The sequence below is a fragment of the Xiphophorus maculatus genome, chromosome 23 (genome assembly GCF_002775205.1).
Source record: "Xiphophorus maculatus strain JP 163 A chromosome 23, X_maculatus-5.0-male, whole genome shotgun sequence".
Classification (NCBI taxonomy): Eukaryota; Metazoa; Chordata; class Actinopteri; order Cyprinodontiformes; family Poeciliidae; genus Xiphophorus; species Xiphophorus maculatus.
Window position 1 is genome coordinate 23,745,595 of NC_036465.1, and position 17,776 is coordinate 23,763,370.

The 17,776-nt window shown below is 43.8% G+C and overlaps 1 protein-coding gene across 6 annotated transcripts in view; it reads left to right on the forward strand.

Moving 5' to 3' along the window:
* The window catches only part of tenm2 (teneurin transmembrane protein 2), a 282,223-nt gene extending 266,318 nt beyond the window's left edge, over positions 1 to 15,905 (forward strand). For all 6 annotated transcript variants that reach the window (XM_023328525.1, XM_023328527.1, XM_023328526.1 and 3 more), the window contains 14 exons: positions 1,552 to 1,706; positions 1,989 to 2,090; positions 3,332 to 3,505; positions 3,736 to 4,373; positions 4,574 to 4,749; positions 7,627 to 7,862; positions 8,094 to 8,390; positions 8,612 to 9,169; positions 9,275 to 9,544; positions 9,652 to 10,062; positions 11,302 to 11,412; positions 11,507 to 11,774; positions 12,124 to 12,254; positions 13,403 to 15,905. In XM_023328525.1, coding sequence (XP_023184293.1) covers positions 1,552 to 1,706; positions 1,989 to 2,090; positions 3,332 to 3,505; positions 3,736 to 4,373; positions 4,574 to 4,749; positions 7,627 to 7,862; positions 8,094 to 8,390; positions 8,612 to 9,169; positions 9,275 to 9,544; positions 9,652 to 10,062; positions 11,302 to 11,412; positions 11,507 to 11,774; positions 12,124 to 12,254; positions 13,403 to 14,140 — 4,265 coding nt within the window. In that variant the 3' untranslated portion in view covers positions 14,141 to 15,905. The remainder of the gene's footprint in view (positions 1 to 1,551; positions 1,707 to 1,988; positions 2,091 to 3,331; positions 3,506 to 3,735; positions 4,374 to 4,573; positions 4,750 to 7,626; positions 7,863 to 8,093; positions 8,391 to 8,611; positions 9,170 to 9,274; positions 9,545 to 9,651; positions 10,063 to 11,301; positions 11,413 to 11,506; positions 11,775 to 12,123; positions 12,255 to 13,402) is intronic.
* Positions 15,906 to 17,776: the final 1,871 nt, after the last annotated feature.

A 17,776-nucleotide genomic window follows, 5' to 3' on the forward strand; every position in this document is an offset into this window, starting at 1 on the left:
CCGCCTTGTGACTCGACGAAAGCAGGACAGAGACTGAAGCGGTTTATAAACCAGGTTAATGTTAAACTTATAATGGAATTATTTTTGTGGATCAGTGGATCTCGGCACTCTGTGACACCAAACTGTCAAACGTGTCACGCTGTAACATTTCTCGTCAGCGACACCAGAGTGTGTAATGTGGGGTTGCAGGATGCTTCCACTCTACAGTATGTGTATGTTTGAGTGTGTGGGAGGGACAACAGTCGCTCTCTTTTACCTGTCATAAACCAAACATCAACTTCATTTTTGTTCGTCAAATTTTTTTTCTGTTTTAAGCAGTTCCTACATATTTTCCGTTTACAAATGACAGACTTTTGGAGATCTAGAGGTCTGAAGTTTGATATGTTTTTAACGTGGAACCTGCAATAATCTTAAAAGGAAAGAAGAACCCAAGGGAGGAAGCAAGGACATAGAAAGAAAGCAAGGAAAGTATTAAGGAAGAGGAACGGGTGTTGGGTGCAGGAAACTAAAGAATAAGATATGACACAAGTAAGGAAATAAAGGACGGATTCAAAAAAGGAACAAAACAGAGGGAGGCAGCACACAGAGAAATGGGAGGAATAACAGAAAGAAGGTCATAAGATACAAGAATGAAAAGACAGAAGGAAGTAAGGAAACACAAATATGACTAAAGCATTAAGGGCACAAGAAAGAACAGCAAGAAAAAGTGAATGACAACGATATAAGAAAGTTAGGACAGGAAGGAGAGAAGGAGGAAAAAAGGAAGGAAATATGCAATAAAGAAAAGTAGGTTGTATTAAGATAGAAAGCTAAAAAGAAAGGAAATACAAAGAAGGAAGGTAATAAAAAGGGCAGAAATTGAAAAACATATAATCTACAAAACAGTCTTTAAATTATAGTATTTTTGCCTTGTCCTTATTTCTTTTTACGTATTTATCCAGAAAACCTTAAAATCAAAATCCATAGTTTTCCAGACTGTGCAGAAACTCTTGTTTGTATTTCGCCCAATACTTAACGGTCTATGCTTTACTGCCACTCACCAGTTTTACATCTCATTGCATCTAAAAGTTATTTTGGTGTACAACTCATGTGGTGTTCCCCATGTCACACAAGCAAGGTGCTCAGGAAATAGCAAAAAATAAAATCTAGAGGAAAGAACAGATGGCGAGGTCACTAAAAAAAAAACGCACCGACTGAAAAAGCAGGGCAGGCAAAAGTGCACTAAAAACCGCTTTCCACTCCAGACGACCCCGCTCACAACCCGCAATTGCCCTCTGAGAGGGGGCCCGGGCTCATCTCTGCATCCTGATGACTCATCCTCGAAAACGAACACTTCTTGACAGTTCAGCGCCCGTTCTATCGCTAACCCCCTTCCAACTCCCACTCCACCCCCATCCCTCCTCATCCGCTGAAGCAGCGAGCGATCCAGCTGCCAGGGCTGCCATCCGTTTCTCGGCTGCCACACCGAGTGGAGTTTAATTGACTTAAAATGTCTGCCGGGGTTGAGTTATGAGTCGTCACTCACGGGGTGTTCATCTCTGCGCTCGACAGGCATCGCTGTGGATAAAAATGGCCTGATGTATTTCGTGGACGCCACCATGATCCGCAAGGTGGACCAGAATGGCATCATCTCCACTCTGCTTGGCGCCAACGATCTAACTGCCGTCCGGCCGCTGAGCTGTGACACCAGCATGGACGTCAGCCAGGTGAGGAGAGAGTGAAGGTGATTGATGGCCGTGATAGACGATGATGTAGCGTCCCCTGAGTGCTGAGCTGTGAGGCTCTGTGGACGCGAGCCAACCCAGGGGGTCAGGGGGGAGACTGATATAGGGAGGGATTAAGGAGTCCATGGATCAATGAAGTGATGAGAAGAAAGAGAACCCGTCTGCAGTCACTTAGAAAAATTAAGAAACTTTGCTCAATCTTGGCTTTAGTGACCGTCTCATGCATATATATATACATACATATACTCTGTTTCTTCCTAACAGGTCCGTCTGGAGTGGCCCACGGACTTGGCAGTGAACCCCATGGACAACTCTCTCTACGTCCTGGAAAACAATGTCATCTTACGCATCACTGAGAACCACCAGGTCTGTGCTAACATGGCCATAGAAGCCCCTAAGGATGAACACTCACCACAGTGTCCTGACAAGATTTTGTTCCAATTAGGCTTTCTCGGGCCAATTTAGAAGTAAAAGTTCCAAGTTTTGCAGCATTGGCAAAATAACCCCTTTATTAGTTCCAAGAACTTTCAACCTTCCTCGATGTACAGTGCTTTGTAGTAACACTCAAAGCTCTTGAACTGTTTGACATTACAGCCATTTTAGAAGTCGAGACAGAGAAGTGTATGACTGTGGGACGAATAGGATAAATGGATTAGAATTTTTTTTAAAGAAAGAGCAGCATGTATTATTTACTGCTGTAACTCTTTTACTCCTAAACAAAATTCAGTGCAAACAGTTAGTATAGTTGATATTTTAATAAATAGAGTCAACCTGCATGAAATTCAATATTCGTCCAAACCAGTTGTACTTCACAGAGATCAATGCATGACTCAGAGAAAGGGGTAAGAAGCCCATGATAAGTCTGGAATAGTTTCAGAGAAACAATCTGTCAAAAGGACAACTATTGGTTATGCACTTAAGAAATGCATTGCCCGCATCTAATAGTGTGTAAAAAGGTCCCTGCTAAAAGAAAGTCCTAAACTTTACCACAAGCCTTTTAAGGGACAAACACATGGAAGAAAGTACTGTGGTCAGATGAGATCAAACAGAACCTTTTCCAGAACAAACATCACAGTGGGGAGACTTTTCTTTGCCATTTAATTGGAAGATAGAGATTGACTATACACTGGGAGGCAAAGGCTCACTTCCCAGTAGGACAGCAACACAAAACACACAGCCAGACTTACAATGGCATGGTTTAGATCAAAGCATATTAATGTGTTGGCACTTCCGGGGGGCAAAATACAGACCCAAATCTAATCGAGAATCTGTGACGAGACGTGTAAATTGATGTTCACCGACACTCTTCATCCAAAGCGACTAAGATTGAGCAATTCTGGAGTGACGTTTTTAAATGTGCAACGGTAGAGATGGTTCAGACCTACAGTATGTCAAAATACATGAAATGCTGCCCATATGTAGATATTTTGGGGGGGATGTATTTGTAAAAATGTTTGAAAACAAAATATCCTTTCTACCACATAAAGTTCCAACAATGGTTCTGGTCGTGATGTGGTAAACTGACACATAGATGAAGGAATATGAATACTTTTGCATTTTACTACAACCCCATAACTGAGTCATCTTTCTTATGTTGTTTCCCATAGGTGAGCATTATTGCCGGCCGGCCCATGCATTGCCAAGTGCCAGGCATTGACTACAGCCTCAGTAAGCTGGCTATACACGCAGCCCTGGAGAGTGCCACAGCCATCGCCCTGTCCCACACCGGCACTCTCTACATCGCTGAGACAGACGAGAAGAAGATTAATCGAGTCAGACAGGTATGCCCTGGAGAAACCTTGAGCTCTGTTGTTTGTCTTTCCTGCTGGTTTAGAATAAATTTGCTTCTTTCAAGATATTTTTGGCTGCTAAACCTGGCAGCTCCTCTGGTTCAAGCTGAGATTTCCAGATTACAGTACTCCTACTTCACTTTACCTCAAACTGAACTTTGCTTTTGGCAGAACGTTCCGTTTGATCACGCAGCTCTCTTCTGTTCTCTGTTCGGGTTCAGGTGAACACCAACGGAGAGATCTCTCTCCTGGCCGGCGCCGCCTCCGACTGCGACTGCAAGAACGACGTCAACTGCAACTGCTTCTACGGCGACGACGGCTACGCCCCCGACGCGGGTTTGAACTCTCCGACGTCCCTCGCCGTCTCCCCCGACGGCACCCTCTTCATCGCCGACCTCAACAACATACGCATCAGGGCGGTGCGGGCGAACCGGCCGGGCCCGGCCCTCTCGAGCGTGGGGTTCGCTGGGTCAGCACAGTACGAGGTGGCGTCACCAAGGGAACAGGAGCTGTACGTCTTTGACGGCGAGGGGCTTCACATCCAGACGGTCAGCCTCGTGACCGGGGAGCCCCTTTATAACTTCACCTACGGCTCGGACGGCGAGCTGGTCATGCTGGTGGACAACTGCAACAACACCGTCAAGGTCAGGAGAGACGGCCAAGGACAGGGAGGAGGAGCCGGCCTGCTCAGGCTGGTGCTGCTGCCCGAGAATCAGGTGGTGACCCTCGGATTGGACCCGACCGGGGGGCTGCGCAGCGTGTCCGCCATGGGCCAGGAGGTGGCTTTGATGGGCTACAGCGGAAACACAGGCCTGCTGGCCACCAAGGCTGATGAAACCGGATGGACAACATTCTATCAGTAAGTCTCAGCAGAGGATCTAAAGTAAATGTGCATGCCCTGCTCTGGTCTGTGTTCAGTTTTCCTTTGAAATTTCACATGTTATCCTGCTGCCCCCTAGTGTTCGCTTTGAATACTACATCTAAAACCTTTACCAACACTTCCTTCAGCAGTAAATTTTTTTTGCCAACACCTTTAAATCATATCCTTTTCCCCCCCAGGTATGACAGCGAGGGCCGCCTGACCAACGTGACGTACCCGACGGGCATGGTGACGAGTCTACACCGCGAGATCGAGCGCTCCATCAACATAGACATCGAGAGCTCGAGCCGAGACGACGACGTCACCGTCATCACCAACCTGTCCTCGGTCGAAGCCTCGTACATAGTGGTGCAAGGTACACCGATTAAACGCAGCAGCAGGAATTCCCTTTTTCTGTCTTCAGATTTATTTCTTTCAAGCCTTAAAAAGTCCAATCAGAAGACTTTAATTAAGTAACGACGAGTCACACAGAGTTGTTCTTTCAGAATCGCAGCCTCCCCTCTGTGATGGTAAATATGCTGACCTCCCATTTTAATTTCTATTCATTTATGTGCGCGCTCCGGGAGATTATTTTCCTCCCCTCCGCCCCGTCTTTCTCCTCTCAGTCCCTCTTATGGTGGAAAAAAAAAATTACCAATATATAAGTTGTTAATCCCATCTGGGTCATCCAGCTTTTGAATGTCATCCCAGCAAAATTCATTAACTCACGTTGAGTGAATCCTCCTCATCCCTCAAGCTCTCTCTCTGTCTCTCTCTCTCTCTCTTCACACGCGCACTCAGCCGGTCCCCATGATCCCTGAGCTTATTTGGTGTGTTTAGAAAAGAGGAGGAAGAAGAATAATTGTGTTCTTCCCCTTGACCGGCGCGAGCCACGGTGATGCTGCTAGCGCGGACGCCGAGCCGGATCGGTTGAAGATGCAGTCAGCAGCGTTCCACCTGCGTTTCGGCGGCCGGCGGAGTGTTGTTCGCCGCGCTTTTAAGTCATTTAGGGTTTCCTCCACACTGTGTGGGTTTTCAGCTCAGCTCTCCGCTGACATCCTCACTTAACCGTCTCCCCTCGCTTCCCGCTCTTCCTCGCGCTCTTCATTAACTCTTGCGCAGTGAATTCTCCCCGGCCCCTCAGGCTCTCATTTCACCCCCTCTCTGTCTTTCCCTCAACCTCGCCGCCGTTTTATTACGAGGTTGTTCAGACAGAGCGAGCAGGAAAGATTTATCTAAAAGGCTGGTGTTGCCAAGTCAGTGGAGAAAAAAAAAAAACCCGCTTCACTTGTCTGTTTGAGGCATTGTTAAAGTGTGCCTGGAGCTTTATTACAAATTGGCCTTATGGATTACTGTCATTTATGGCAGAGTGTCAAATAAAAAAAAAACTTCTCACCTTTCTGTAAATTGAATAAAGAAAGATCCAAACTCTGCATCTCCGGGAGAAATCAGCTGAAAACAATTTTATCTCCATCATTGTCATCAAGACGTCTGTTTCCAAACATCAGAGGGGAAAATTAGCCTCAGCATTAGGGACGGGCTTATCTCATTCCTTTCTTGTGAGAAAGACAATAAATTGTAAAGATGAAGAGATTGTATAGGGACATCAGTTCAGCATGAAGGCTCTCATTCAAGTTATTTTTCACTTTAAAGGACACAATCATGGAAACCCATCTGTTTTATAGACTGGATCATCTTCTTTTTGACATGAGCCTTAACTGAAAATCTTGCACCAGATACCAGCAGACGTAAAGGGCCTTTTTCTGTGTGACCATTTCTGATTGGTTGCTTAGGTGCGCGAAAACAAGTCCTCTTGCTTAATGTGAACCCACTTAAGCTAACCTAAAAGCAGCGATTGATTATGGCTGCTTTTATCAAAAAAGGTTTAAACTTTGAAAACTGCTGGGTTAAAAAAAATTTACTTTGATTATCTGGCTCAGGTATGGAACGATACATTCCTGGTTTGTCTGATACGCCAGCTTATGGGTTTGAGCCAATATAGTAGGTCAGGTGCTACACCTGAAAATATGAAGACGTGACCAATGTAGCGTTATAAAAAAGAAAGAAAAAAAGCAGCATTTGGTGAAGGTTGTGGAAGGAGAGTTTATCCTGGACAGTTAATCAGAGTATAACAGAGACAGAATAACCAGACACACTCAGACTTAAAGGTAGAAAACATGCATGTCTTTCTAAGGTGGGAGGAAAGATCCCAGTATGTTAATCCCAGCCAGGACTCTAATCTAGGACAATCTTGCTCCTTGGCAACAGTTCAAACTGTTCGGAACTGAATCATTTTTATTTCTAGGTTTATTCTACATTTAAAGTATCACATTAAAATAAAATTACCATGTAACCATTTGAATTTGAACCAAATTCATACTCAGTGTATAAGGGTATTTCGCGTACTGACTTTACAAACAATTTTAATTGTGTCATTGCTAATCAGAGCTAGCATTAGCTTGATCTAAGCACCAAATTTAAATTAATACAGACAAAAAATATATACAATGTTAAAAAAACAATTGTAAGAAAGCATAAAGTGGGGGTCTAAACAAAGCTTCTTTACCTGTTTATATTGATGTTATGGTCAATTCTTTGGTCAAAGTGTAAATGTTAATATAGCTAGAAGTAGCTTGTGATAAATACTTGGTAAGTAAAAATCTGTTAACTTTACTCAACAAAATAGTTATTTCTAGTGTGAATTGGAGTAATTAACACAACCAACTGACATTAACATTAGTACACAGTACAATTTTATGCTTTTATCATGAAATCTTATCATGGAGTCCAAACTGTCAGGTTATAAAAAGATGAGAGGATCTTTTTTATCTCTTTGACCAAACGGATTTGTTAGCACAATCCAACTTCTGTCCCAACAGAATTGGCCCAATACCTGGGTTCTGTAAACAACCATACATTTCTTTGTGTGAAAACAAACTAAACATCTGTGGTTTAAGAAAAAATTATAATAATTAAGCAATGAACGCCATTTTCACATTTACAAGATCCTGTAATGTTTAATTTATAAATCCTTTCGCCTTATCAAATGTGATTTTTCCTCTAATCTAATCAAGATGTGTTTTCTAACCGTAAATATTGGTCGTTTTTTCTCATTCCATTTCGGGCCACGTTTAACCGCAATCAATATTTGCCGTTTGCTATGCTAGATGTGTTTGCTGCGAGTTCCAAGAACCCCTGGTTGCAGAATGTAGTCTTTGCTCCTAAACTCTGTTTTGTTGATCTCTCCCTACAGACCAGGTGAGGAACAGCTATCAGCTGTGCAACAACGGCACCCTGAGAGTGATGTATGCCAACGGAATGGGCATCAGCTTCCACACTGAGCCCCACATCCTGGCAGGTTCCGTCAGCCCCACTATCGGCCGGAGGAACATCACCCTGCCCACCGACAACGGCCTCAACTCCATTGAGTGGCGTCTGCGCAAAGAGCAGACCAAGGGCCGGATCACCGTGTTTGGGAGGAAGCTGAGGGTAATTGCTAATTTTGTAAAGTGAATGATTGGTTGATTTAAACACTCAGTGCCCAGGTATTCACAACCCTTAAACTTTTAGATTTTTTTGTCATGCTACAATTACTAATTACGATGTAATTCCAGGTGTTTTTGTGAAATAGTGAAGCGGTATAAAACTTTTGGACAAAACTTTGCTTGTTTTTGAACCTCAAAAACATCTGCTGGAGTGAGTTGATTGCTTTTCTTTTAGGCTCACGGACGCAATCTTCTCTCCATCGACTTCGACCGCAACACCCGCACTGAGAAGATTTACGACGATCACCGCAAGTTCACTCTGCGCATCATGTACGACACTCAGGGCCGCCCGGCCATGTGGCTGCCAAGCAGCAGCTTGGCAGTCGTCAACGTTTCCTATTCGCCCACTGGACAGCTTGTGGGTCTGCAGAGGGGTAGCATGAGTGAGAAGACCGAGTTTGACTCCCAGGGTCGCATCCTGTCCCGGTCGTTTGTGGACGGGAAGATCTGGAGCTACAGTTACCTTGATAAAGTAAGAACATTTATCTTTAAAGGAGTCACGCAGGAGTTAGGTTTTGCCAAGAAAGGCAATAGCGACAGTAATTTGAATTGGGGAATTGAATGAAATAATACATCATTTTTATGGTCACCAAGGTGCAAATTACCCCCTGTGCTATTTCACAGGAGGCAAGTCATCCATTGATAATGCTATTATATTAATCTGTATTTCAACGCTCTGCTCTTTTCCTCCAGTCCATGGTGCTGCTGCTGCAGAGCCAAAGACAGTACGTCTTTGAGTTTGACGCCTCAGGTCGGGTCACAGCTGTCACCATGCCCAGCGTCGCGCGCCACACCATGTTCACGCACGTGTCTGTCGGCTACATCCGCAACACATACAACCCCCCAGAGAGCAACGCCTCCATCATCCACGACTTCAGCGAGGACGGCCGGCCGCAGGCCACGCACTACATGGGCACCGGCCGCCGCGTCCTCTACAAGTACGGCAAGCTGGCCAAGCTGTCGGAGATTGTGTACGACAGCACCGTCGTCACGTTCGGGTACGACGAGACGGCCGGGGTCCTCAAGATGGTCAACCTGCAGAGCGGCGGCTTCTCTTGCACCATCCGCTATCGCAAGATGGGCCCCCTTATCGACAAGCAGATCTACCGCTTCAGCGAGGAGGGCATGGTGAACGCGAGGTTCGACTACACCTACCATGACAACAGCTTCCGCATTGCCAGCATGAAGCCTGTCATCAGCGAGACCCCGCTGCCTGTTGACCTCTACCGATACGATGAGATCTCTGGAAAGGTGCGCGCCTATCACCAGCTTGGCATCTTTGTCTTTCTTTAGGCACCAAATGTGTCTTTTGTCCTTCTGCGGACTCTTCCCTAACTAGTTCCCTCTTTCCCACAGGTGGAGCACTTTGGGAAATTCGGGGTCATCTATTATGACATTAATCAAATCATCACCACAGCCGTAATGACGCTGAGTAAGCATTTCGACACCCACGGTCGCATCAAGGAGGTCCAGTACGAGATCTTTCGTTCACTCATGTACTGGATGACGGTGCAGTATGACAGCATGGGCCGGGTTGTGAAGAGAGAGCTAAAGATTGGGCCCTACGCCAACACCACTCAGTACCGCTATGACTATGATGGAGATGGACAGCTCAGCGGTGTCAAGGTGAATTTCTGTTTGCTCATATTGAGTTTCTTCCCCCTTATGTTTCTAGGGAAAATTATGCCTGCAATGTTGCTAAAAGCTTTTGAATAATTCACCGTTTTGCACAGGTGAATGACTGGTCCACCTGGCGCTACAGCTACGACCTGAACGGCAACCTCCACCTGCTGAATCCGGGCAACAGTGCCCGGATCCTTCCCCTCCGCTACGACCTCAGGGACCGCATCACCCGCCTAGGAGACGTCCAGTACCGCCTGGACGAGGACGGTTTCCTCAGCCAGCGTGGCTCGGACGTTTTCGACTACAATTCCAAAGGCCAGCTCCTGAGGGCCTACAACAGAGGACCGGGAGGCTGGAGCGTGGTGTACCACTACGACGGGCTTGGCCGTAGGGTGTCCACGCGGAACAGCCTGGGACAGCACCTCCAGTTCTTCTACGCTGACCTGAACCATCCGACCAGGGTGACTCATATCTTCAACCACTCCAGCTCTGACATTTCATCGCTCTACTATGACCTGCAGGTATGTTTGAAATGTCAGTATGTGTCTTTGTATTTCAGTACAGCACCATGTGCAACAATTAACACGCATTGTAAAGATGCGACTTAAAGACTTAAAAGTCTTTACGTTGAATGTCTGTTGGTGCATAAGCATCATCTTTGGAGGTGACAACAATCCCAAGTGTCAAAGTAATTTGCCGGCCTGATCAACCCTACAGATAAAGGCAATAAAAACCTTTTTTAATTTGGAGTTTTTTAGTCTTATAGGTTGATCAAAGGTGTTGGGAGGTGTTCATTTGTAATCCTCAACTTGCCGTTTCCCTGGGTCATAAATGTGACATAGGCTCTTTTCTCTTTGCCAGTCTTTAAAATATGAAAGACTACAAAACATTAGCATTCAAGTAAAGCCAATAAATGTACAGCTTCATGAATTAAGTAATGTCTTCAAGAAAACATTGTTTTGCTTAAAATTGGCTAAAGCAAAAGTTAAAAAGTTTAGAACAACTGTAACCTTAAGAGTTCTTAGAGTTCTTCACTGCAGTAAAGAGTGGCCTCTTAAGGTCGCCATAGCAACCACTAGATCATACCTGTATGTCGGGGAAAAGCCTCTTCTGTCATTCAGTCACAAACGTAAAGGTCTGCAACTACCAAACTAGTGCTTGAAACTTTATAACCCGGTGAATAAGATTTAGCTTTTCAGCAACAAAATCTACTGTCTTGAACAAATTATGAATTTTTGAAAACACCTCATGCCGTAGTTAAGTATAGTAGAGGACCTATGATGCTGTGGGCCTTTTTCTCTTCTAAGTACTCTGATATCCTGAGAGTGCCTGACATGATGAAGTTTTTAAAATACTAGTTTTTTTTTTTTTTTTACTAAAATCTAGAAAACAGAGATTAGGTTTTTGGGTCAAACTACCAAATTAACAGGAAAAATGGTTCACCAGACTTATAACTGTTGTGTGCAAGCTACACAACAGTACCTTGCAGTTCTCTATATTGTTTAAGCATGAAATTTCTTTCCCAATTAAATGGATTTACTTAAATGTAGGGTTAAAATACACATAAGCATGAAATCATTTTAAGGCTTTTTGCACATCTTTACCAGAGGTTCCAGGATGCTAAGTATCAGGGAATTCTGATAATGACTCTCTGGGATACACAGGGTGAACAATGTAGCCCCATCTATTTTATTTTATTTCATTTCATTTTATCTTTGGAGGAGCATTGTGACTTAAACATTGAATTGTCTCTTCATTAGGGCCACTTGTTTGCAATGGAGGTGAGCAGTGGAGAGGAATATTACATTGCATCCGACAACACAGGAACCCCACTGGCAGTTTTCAGCAGCAACGGGCAGATGATCAAACAGGTACAACTCAACATTGTTTAATCTGTTGGGGTTTTTTCATCCTTATACTGTATTTCCGTCAATAAGTAACGTTTCTCCTGTTCACTTCACCCAGGTGCAGTACACAGCCTATGGTGAGGTGTACCTCGACTCTAACCCAGAGTTCCAGCTGGTGGTGGGTTTCCACGGCGGTCTGTACGACCCATTGACCAAGCTGGTTCACTTCACCCAACGAGACTACGACGTGTTGGCCGGACGCTGGACCTCGCCCGACTACAGCATGTGGCCCAAGATAGGAAAAGACCTCTCGCCGTTTAATCTGTACATGTTCAAAAACAACAACCCCCTCAGCGACATGCTGGATGTCAAAAACTACGTCACAGGTAGAGAATGTTGTTGGGTGTCGATGCCTCGTTATCCTCTTCTGGGATGACGAGGCATTTTTCTCTGCAATGTAACGTTCAGACATGCCTCGGATCTGTTAGGTTCATCTTGGGATATTTAACTCTGGGGGGCTTTTAATTTCAGTTCACTAAACATAAACTGAACTTTACTTCAGCTTTGATAACGTCAGTAATCTGCAGGAATAAGCAGCGGTTTCTGTGTGAGTCACAGAGGCGACACTCTGAGTTTTTGTGGGGTTTTTAAATGATAAAACTGATGATTCCTTTCCTATCATGTTTAACTGTGTCATTTAGCAGAGCGTGTTTTGTGTCTCGTCTGCTGCTGTAGATGTGAAGAGCTGGTTGGTGATGTTTGGCTTTCAGCTCAGCAACATAATCCCAGGATTCCCTCGACACTCGCTCTACTTTGTGGAGCCGCCGTATGAGCTGCAGGCCACCCAGCACTGTGAGAATGGGCAGGTAAAGTCAACCATCCAAAAACTAAATGGATGTATATTTTTACAGTAACTGTAAAATACAACTTTTCTTTTCACCAAATTTTGAGTAAAAAAATTGTTTCTTAAAACACTACTCACATTTTTTCTGATTGCAACCACAGAAATGACTGTTTTATTCCAGATTTTATGTTGTAAACTAATGCAAAATCATGAAGTGGAAGCTAAAGGATAAATGATTGTATTTTTGCTTTTAATAAAAATCTTAAAAGTGTGCTGTGCATTTATACTCTAAACCACCTTTTGCTGCAATTACAGCTAAAAAAATTTTGCGCTTTGTTTTGTGCTGACATCTAGAGTGAACATTCTGCTGTCTTCTTTGAAAATAACTTTAAGCTCAATCTGGTTGGATGAATAGTGACATTTAACTGACATTAATACCAAAGATATTCAATTGAATTTAGTTTTTGGACTCTGACTAACCTATGCTTTGGTTCTAAACCTTTTTATTAGCTGCGTTTACGTCACAAATGCGTACAAATCTTTTTCGATATTCTGCTAATGTTGGAAAAACACGATTTTACAACTGCACTGTTTCCATTAAATAAGAAGTGTGATTAAAATCACATGTGGATATTCTTGTTCAACGTGATTCATCGGTTAAAAACAAAACATGGCGGTGACGGATGTAAACACTTGCATGAGATATATTGATATTTCAGCCACGGTACTCATCCCCATAATCTACCATCAGAGGACATCAGAGGAATGTTGGCGTCGCGTTCAGGCATTGGAGTGACAAGTTTTCTATCTCACATAGCAATTTGAATTTTGACCAAGAATTTCAGTAGTTGTCTCATTTGACTGATTATGGTTTAGCTTTCTTCCAGCCACTGTTCTGTAGAAGCCTAAATTCTCTGAAAACATTTGATTGGACTGGATTTGTTTCGGAATATCAAAGCAAATATCAAAAATACTTTCCCTACATGTGGTGTTTGTAGAAAACCATAGATTATTGTTTCCTTCGCAATTTTGCTCTACTTTTAGTTGAATCTAATACATTTCATTTTGTGGCGTTGGCATCACAAAGTGATGTAAAGTCCATTTGTCTAGAAGTTGCTCTGAGTTGTAATGTTAGGTTCCAGTAACCGTTTTTGTTTCTTGGTCATTTAGCTCATCACTGGCGTGCAGCAGGCGGCAGAGCGCCACAACCAGGCCTTCATGGCCCTCGAGGGCCGCCTTCTCAACAAAGAGCGCCGCAGACGTAAAGACAAGCCCGGCCACTGGTTCGGCACCAGCACCCCCATTATCGGCCGCGGAGTGATGCTGGCGCTGAAGGAGGGCCGCGTTGTGGCCGGCGTGTCGCCGCTGGCCAGCGACGACAGCCGCAAAATAGCTCTGGTGCTCAACGGCGCCCAGTACCTGGAGGGCACTCACTACACTCAGGACGGGAAGGACTGCCACTACTTTGTGAAAGTGGGGTCTGCCGACAGCGACCTTTTGGCCCTGGGGCTCACGAACGGGCGGAAGTCTCTGGAGAGCGGCATCAACGTGACGGTGAGCGGCCGGTCGAGGAGAGGCGTGACCGTGGAGTTCGCCGTCCCGTCGCTAGTGCTGAGCATTCGCTACGGGCTCTCTGTGGATGTGGTGGACGAAGAGAAGGTAAGACTGCTGGAGCTGGCCCGACAGAGGGCCCTGGCGGGGGCCTGGTCCAAGGAGCAGCAGCGCACGAGGGACGGGAAAGGCGGCAGTCGCCTCTGGACCGAAGGGGAGAGGCAGCAGCTTCTAACGACGGGTCGGGTCCAAGGCTACGACGGCTACTACGTGCTGCCGGTGGAGCAATACCCAGAACTGGCCGACAGCAGCAACAACGTCCAGTTTCTCAGACAGAACGAGATGGGCAGGAGGTAACAGCCCACCCGAACCCCGCTGACTCTTCCCATCTCTCCCGACACCTCCGAATTTTGTCCCTTTTTTTTTTCCTACCCAGCCTCCTTAACCTTACTCCTCTGAAAACCTACGGAGAACTAACCAACAAACGGGGTTACTCACGGAACGCTGCAGGGACTTTTAAAAAGAATGAAAAACGTATTGTTAATTTTACTGCCACAGGCAAACAAAAAACAACAAAAACAAACGTTTAGTCAATTTTTTTGCTTTTTGGAAAAAAAAACAAAAAACTTTGATCAACTGACAAAAAAAAAAAAAAAGCACTGAAGAACTCTGATAACTGTTGCTTACCCAATAAGAAGATTCCCCTTTTTAAAAAAGATAGTGATATTTTCGCCCATATTTATTGGGTCACATCGAGAACAGCCACGATAACGCAGGCAGAAGGGAAGGGCGGGGTCGCGCCGCGGCGGCCTCCGCGAATCGCGGCTTGTCTCGTCTCCAATAAAGAAACTGAAGGCGAAGGGACCAAAGCGGAGACCGAGCCTCCTCAGAGCGCAGCCATCACCCGACATGCATCACAAAACAGCGACGCCAACGCGAGCCGTCTCCCTGTCTCAGGCCTCCCATTGTCCGTCCACCACCAGTCCAGTTCCGCCGCCGATCAGCCAAGCAACAGGACAACGGCATCCATGAACATCCAAGCTGATGATGAGCTGAAGCCTAAACTCAAAAAGAGAGAGAGAGAAAGAAAAAAACCCAACAAAAAGTAAAAAAAAAAACGACAGCTATATCTGTGGAAAGTGGCATAGCACCACGTTGTTTCTTTTGCAACCGGGGGGTGGGTGGGGAGCAGAATCACACACACCCTCCCTGCCCCCCATACATATGTGTCAGACTACACTTAAAAACTTCAGGATGTTGCGTATACCGTAGATGCCGTAGTTTTGTACGTTTCAGTCGCGGTAGAATTGTGAGATTTTCACCAAGGCACTTCTGTACAGCGCGATCAAACACACACACACACACACACCACTCACCAAGTCCGACAGACATGCTGAGTTAGTATTTATTTGGTTCGTTTCTTTTTTTATTTATTTATTCTTAGTACTAAATGACAATCATGAATGAGTCACCAGTTCTTATCGAGACGAACATCGATGGACGAGCTTCTTTTGTTTTGTAAGATATGTAATAAATGTTTTGTTTTTGGGTTGTTTTTTTTTTTGTTTTTTGTATTTGTTTTCGGTTTGCTGACAGGGAAACAATAGTCAACTGGCAAAAAGAGTAATTTATGTAATGAGGTGTTTTAAAAAGCAGTTTATACTTTAAATAAAGTCTTTAAAACTGTGAAATCTGTTTTTTCGAAGTATATTTCGATGTACAGTGTATAGACTTACCTTTATGCAGCACAGTAGAATATTGTTCAGAATATCAAGTTTTATATTTCTAAGAGGAAGTGGCTTGTAATGTGCGAAACCTTTAGCTGCTCTTACTACTCTAGAGTTTTGTGGCACTCTGATACTCCATTATCTACGATATCGGTCCAAAGTTTGTTTTTCTTATTCTTTTTATTTACTGTTTGTTTGTTTGTTGTTTGGAAGCAGATTCTTTCTGTCCTAGATCCCAACAGCAGTAGCAGTAATGGATCCCTCTCACTGTGAGGAGACTCGTGCTGGATGTCATAATGTACCAAATCAGTATTATCAGAGGATGAATCTTATACATTCACTGAAACGAGACTCTTCTGAGAACCTTATCAATAAAACATAATTGTTTACTTCAACTGAGCTTTCATCTCATCTCTTGTGTCCGAGGACGGAGCACCATCGTCATTCAGGCACCAGCAGTCCACTCTCATTAGTTGCTTTCCAAAAGCAATCTTTGAAACGCCGGAGATGCGCTCGCAAGCCAGGGTTTTCTGTCTTTGTTAATTATGCATCATAGTCAACGAAACGAAAGATTTTTGAGTCGGTTTTCCTTAAAAGGAGACAGTGTTATGTGTTTTCCCTGCACATTGTGGCATTTTATACCACAATCAAGTAACTGTGTTACCTTCAGTTATAAAATGCTAAATATCAAATATCACTTAAAAGAAATTTGATTTTATAACGAAATTGGGCCTCTGTCTCTTTAAGAAGGTCCTGCTCTTTCTGAAACTCCGCCTCCAGGAAGTCATCACAACGTTTTTTTACCAGCGTTTCCCTGAGAAGTACCGTAGCTCCTATAATGCAAGTAGTGAGCTTAGCTAATGGCTAAGGTGTTAGCCATTAGCTGCTGGCTAATTCCTGTAAGCAGCTAATGGCTGCTGGCCTCACAGAGGCGGAAGCTGCACCTCCGAGGGTGAGCTGAATGGCTACCATAGGAGATTAAAAATTTCTGAAACATTCATGAGAGATTCAAGGCAACACTCCAGGTATGTTTTTGATGACGGAATAACATTATAATATGATGTAAAGCTCAAAAAGCATAGCACTGCCCCTTTAAAACAAGGAGAACGTGTTCTAGCAAACAGTAGCCCCCAACTTCTGTTCTCAGGAACTATGTGGATGGAACAACACACATTTGGTGCATAAGTGGAAAGAAAACTGGTTTCAGCAGTCTTTACAAATAAACGTGAACAATCTGGGGTACATGTGTCAATTATATAGCCTCCTTTTGCTGCAGCTACTTGTTTTTCGGGATATGTCTCCAACAATGTGTGTTGCAATTTAAATGTTAATCCATTTCTACATTCATGGACAGCAGCTCAAGCTTAGTCAGATTGGAGGGAGAGTGTTGGTGAAAATCAGCTTTGAGTCTTGCTACAGATTTACAGGTGTGCTTATGTGTGGTCTTTGACTGGGCCGTTCAAGTTGGGATTTGAACACAGGACCTTCTTGCTGCAATGCCACACTACTACCAACAGAGGTGGGTAGAGTACAAAAGATTTATACTCAAGAGCAGCTCTACTCGAACATATTTTTACTCAAGTGAAAGTTACAAGTTGCTAAAAAGTCCAAGAAATGACTTAAGTATGAGTTTTAAAAAGTACTAAAGTAATGAGTAACTGATCATAACCTCTAATGTGAAATTTTAAAATTATGGATTAGGTGCAAAGTCTGATATCTTAGAGACTAAAAAAAAATTTAAATTTATAAAATTATAAAGTAAATTTAGGAAGAAACACTTTTCCAAAACAAAACGTATCAAATAAATGCTTCTAGTGGGTAGCATATATATGCTAAAGCCAGGAGAAATGCTTCTAGTCACAACATATACTGTTTACTGTATCCTGACTTGTTCTCCAACAGGTTCAGCAGAAAGAAAATAACATTAATACAATGAAGCTGGCGTACAGACAAGAAGTCTCACTTAAACATAAACCGTAAACGTGTGTCTGTATCTGGCATTTTTAGATAAAACGTTGACTCAGTAAAGTTTAGTCTAGCAAGAGAAGCAATGTTATTTGCGCACACATAAAAGTAAATTTTTTCCCCAAAAAAAGTTACTCAATATATCTAGGGACTACCCAGTCTGCTTTGTTCTAAACTTTTCCAATATAATTCTGAGGATGTTTAAAGTCGGCACACACTCTTGCAGTCTGTATTTTTTTTTGTCAGGATGGTCCCTTAATTTAGCTCCATCCATCTTCGCATCAACTTTGACCAGCTTTCC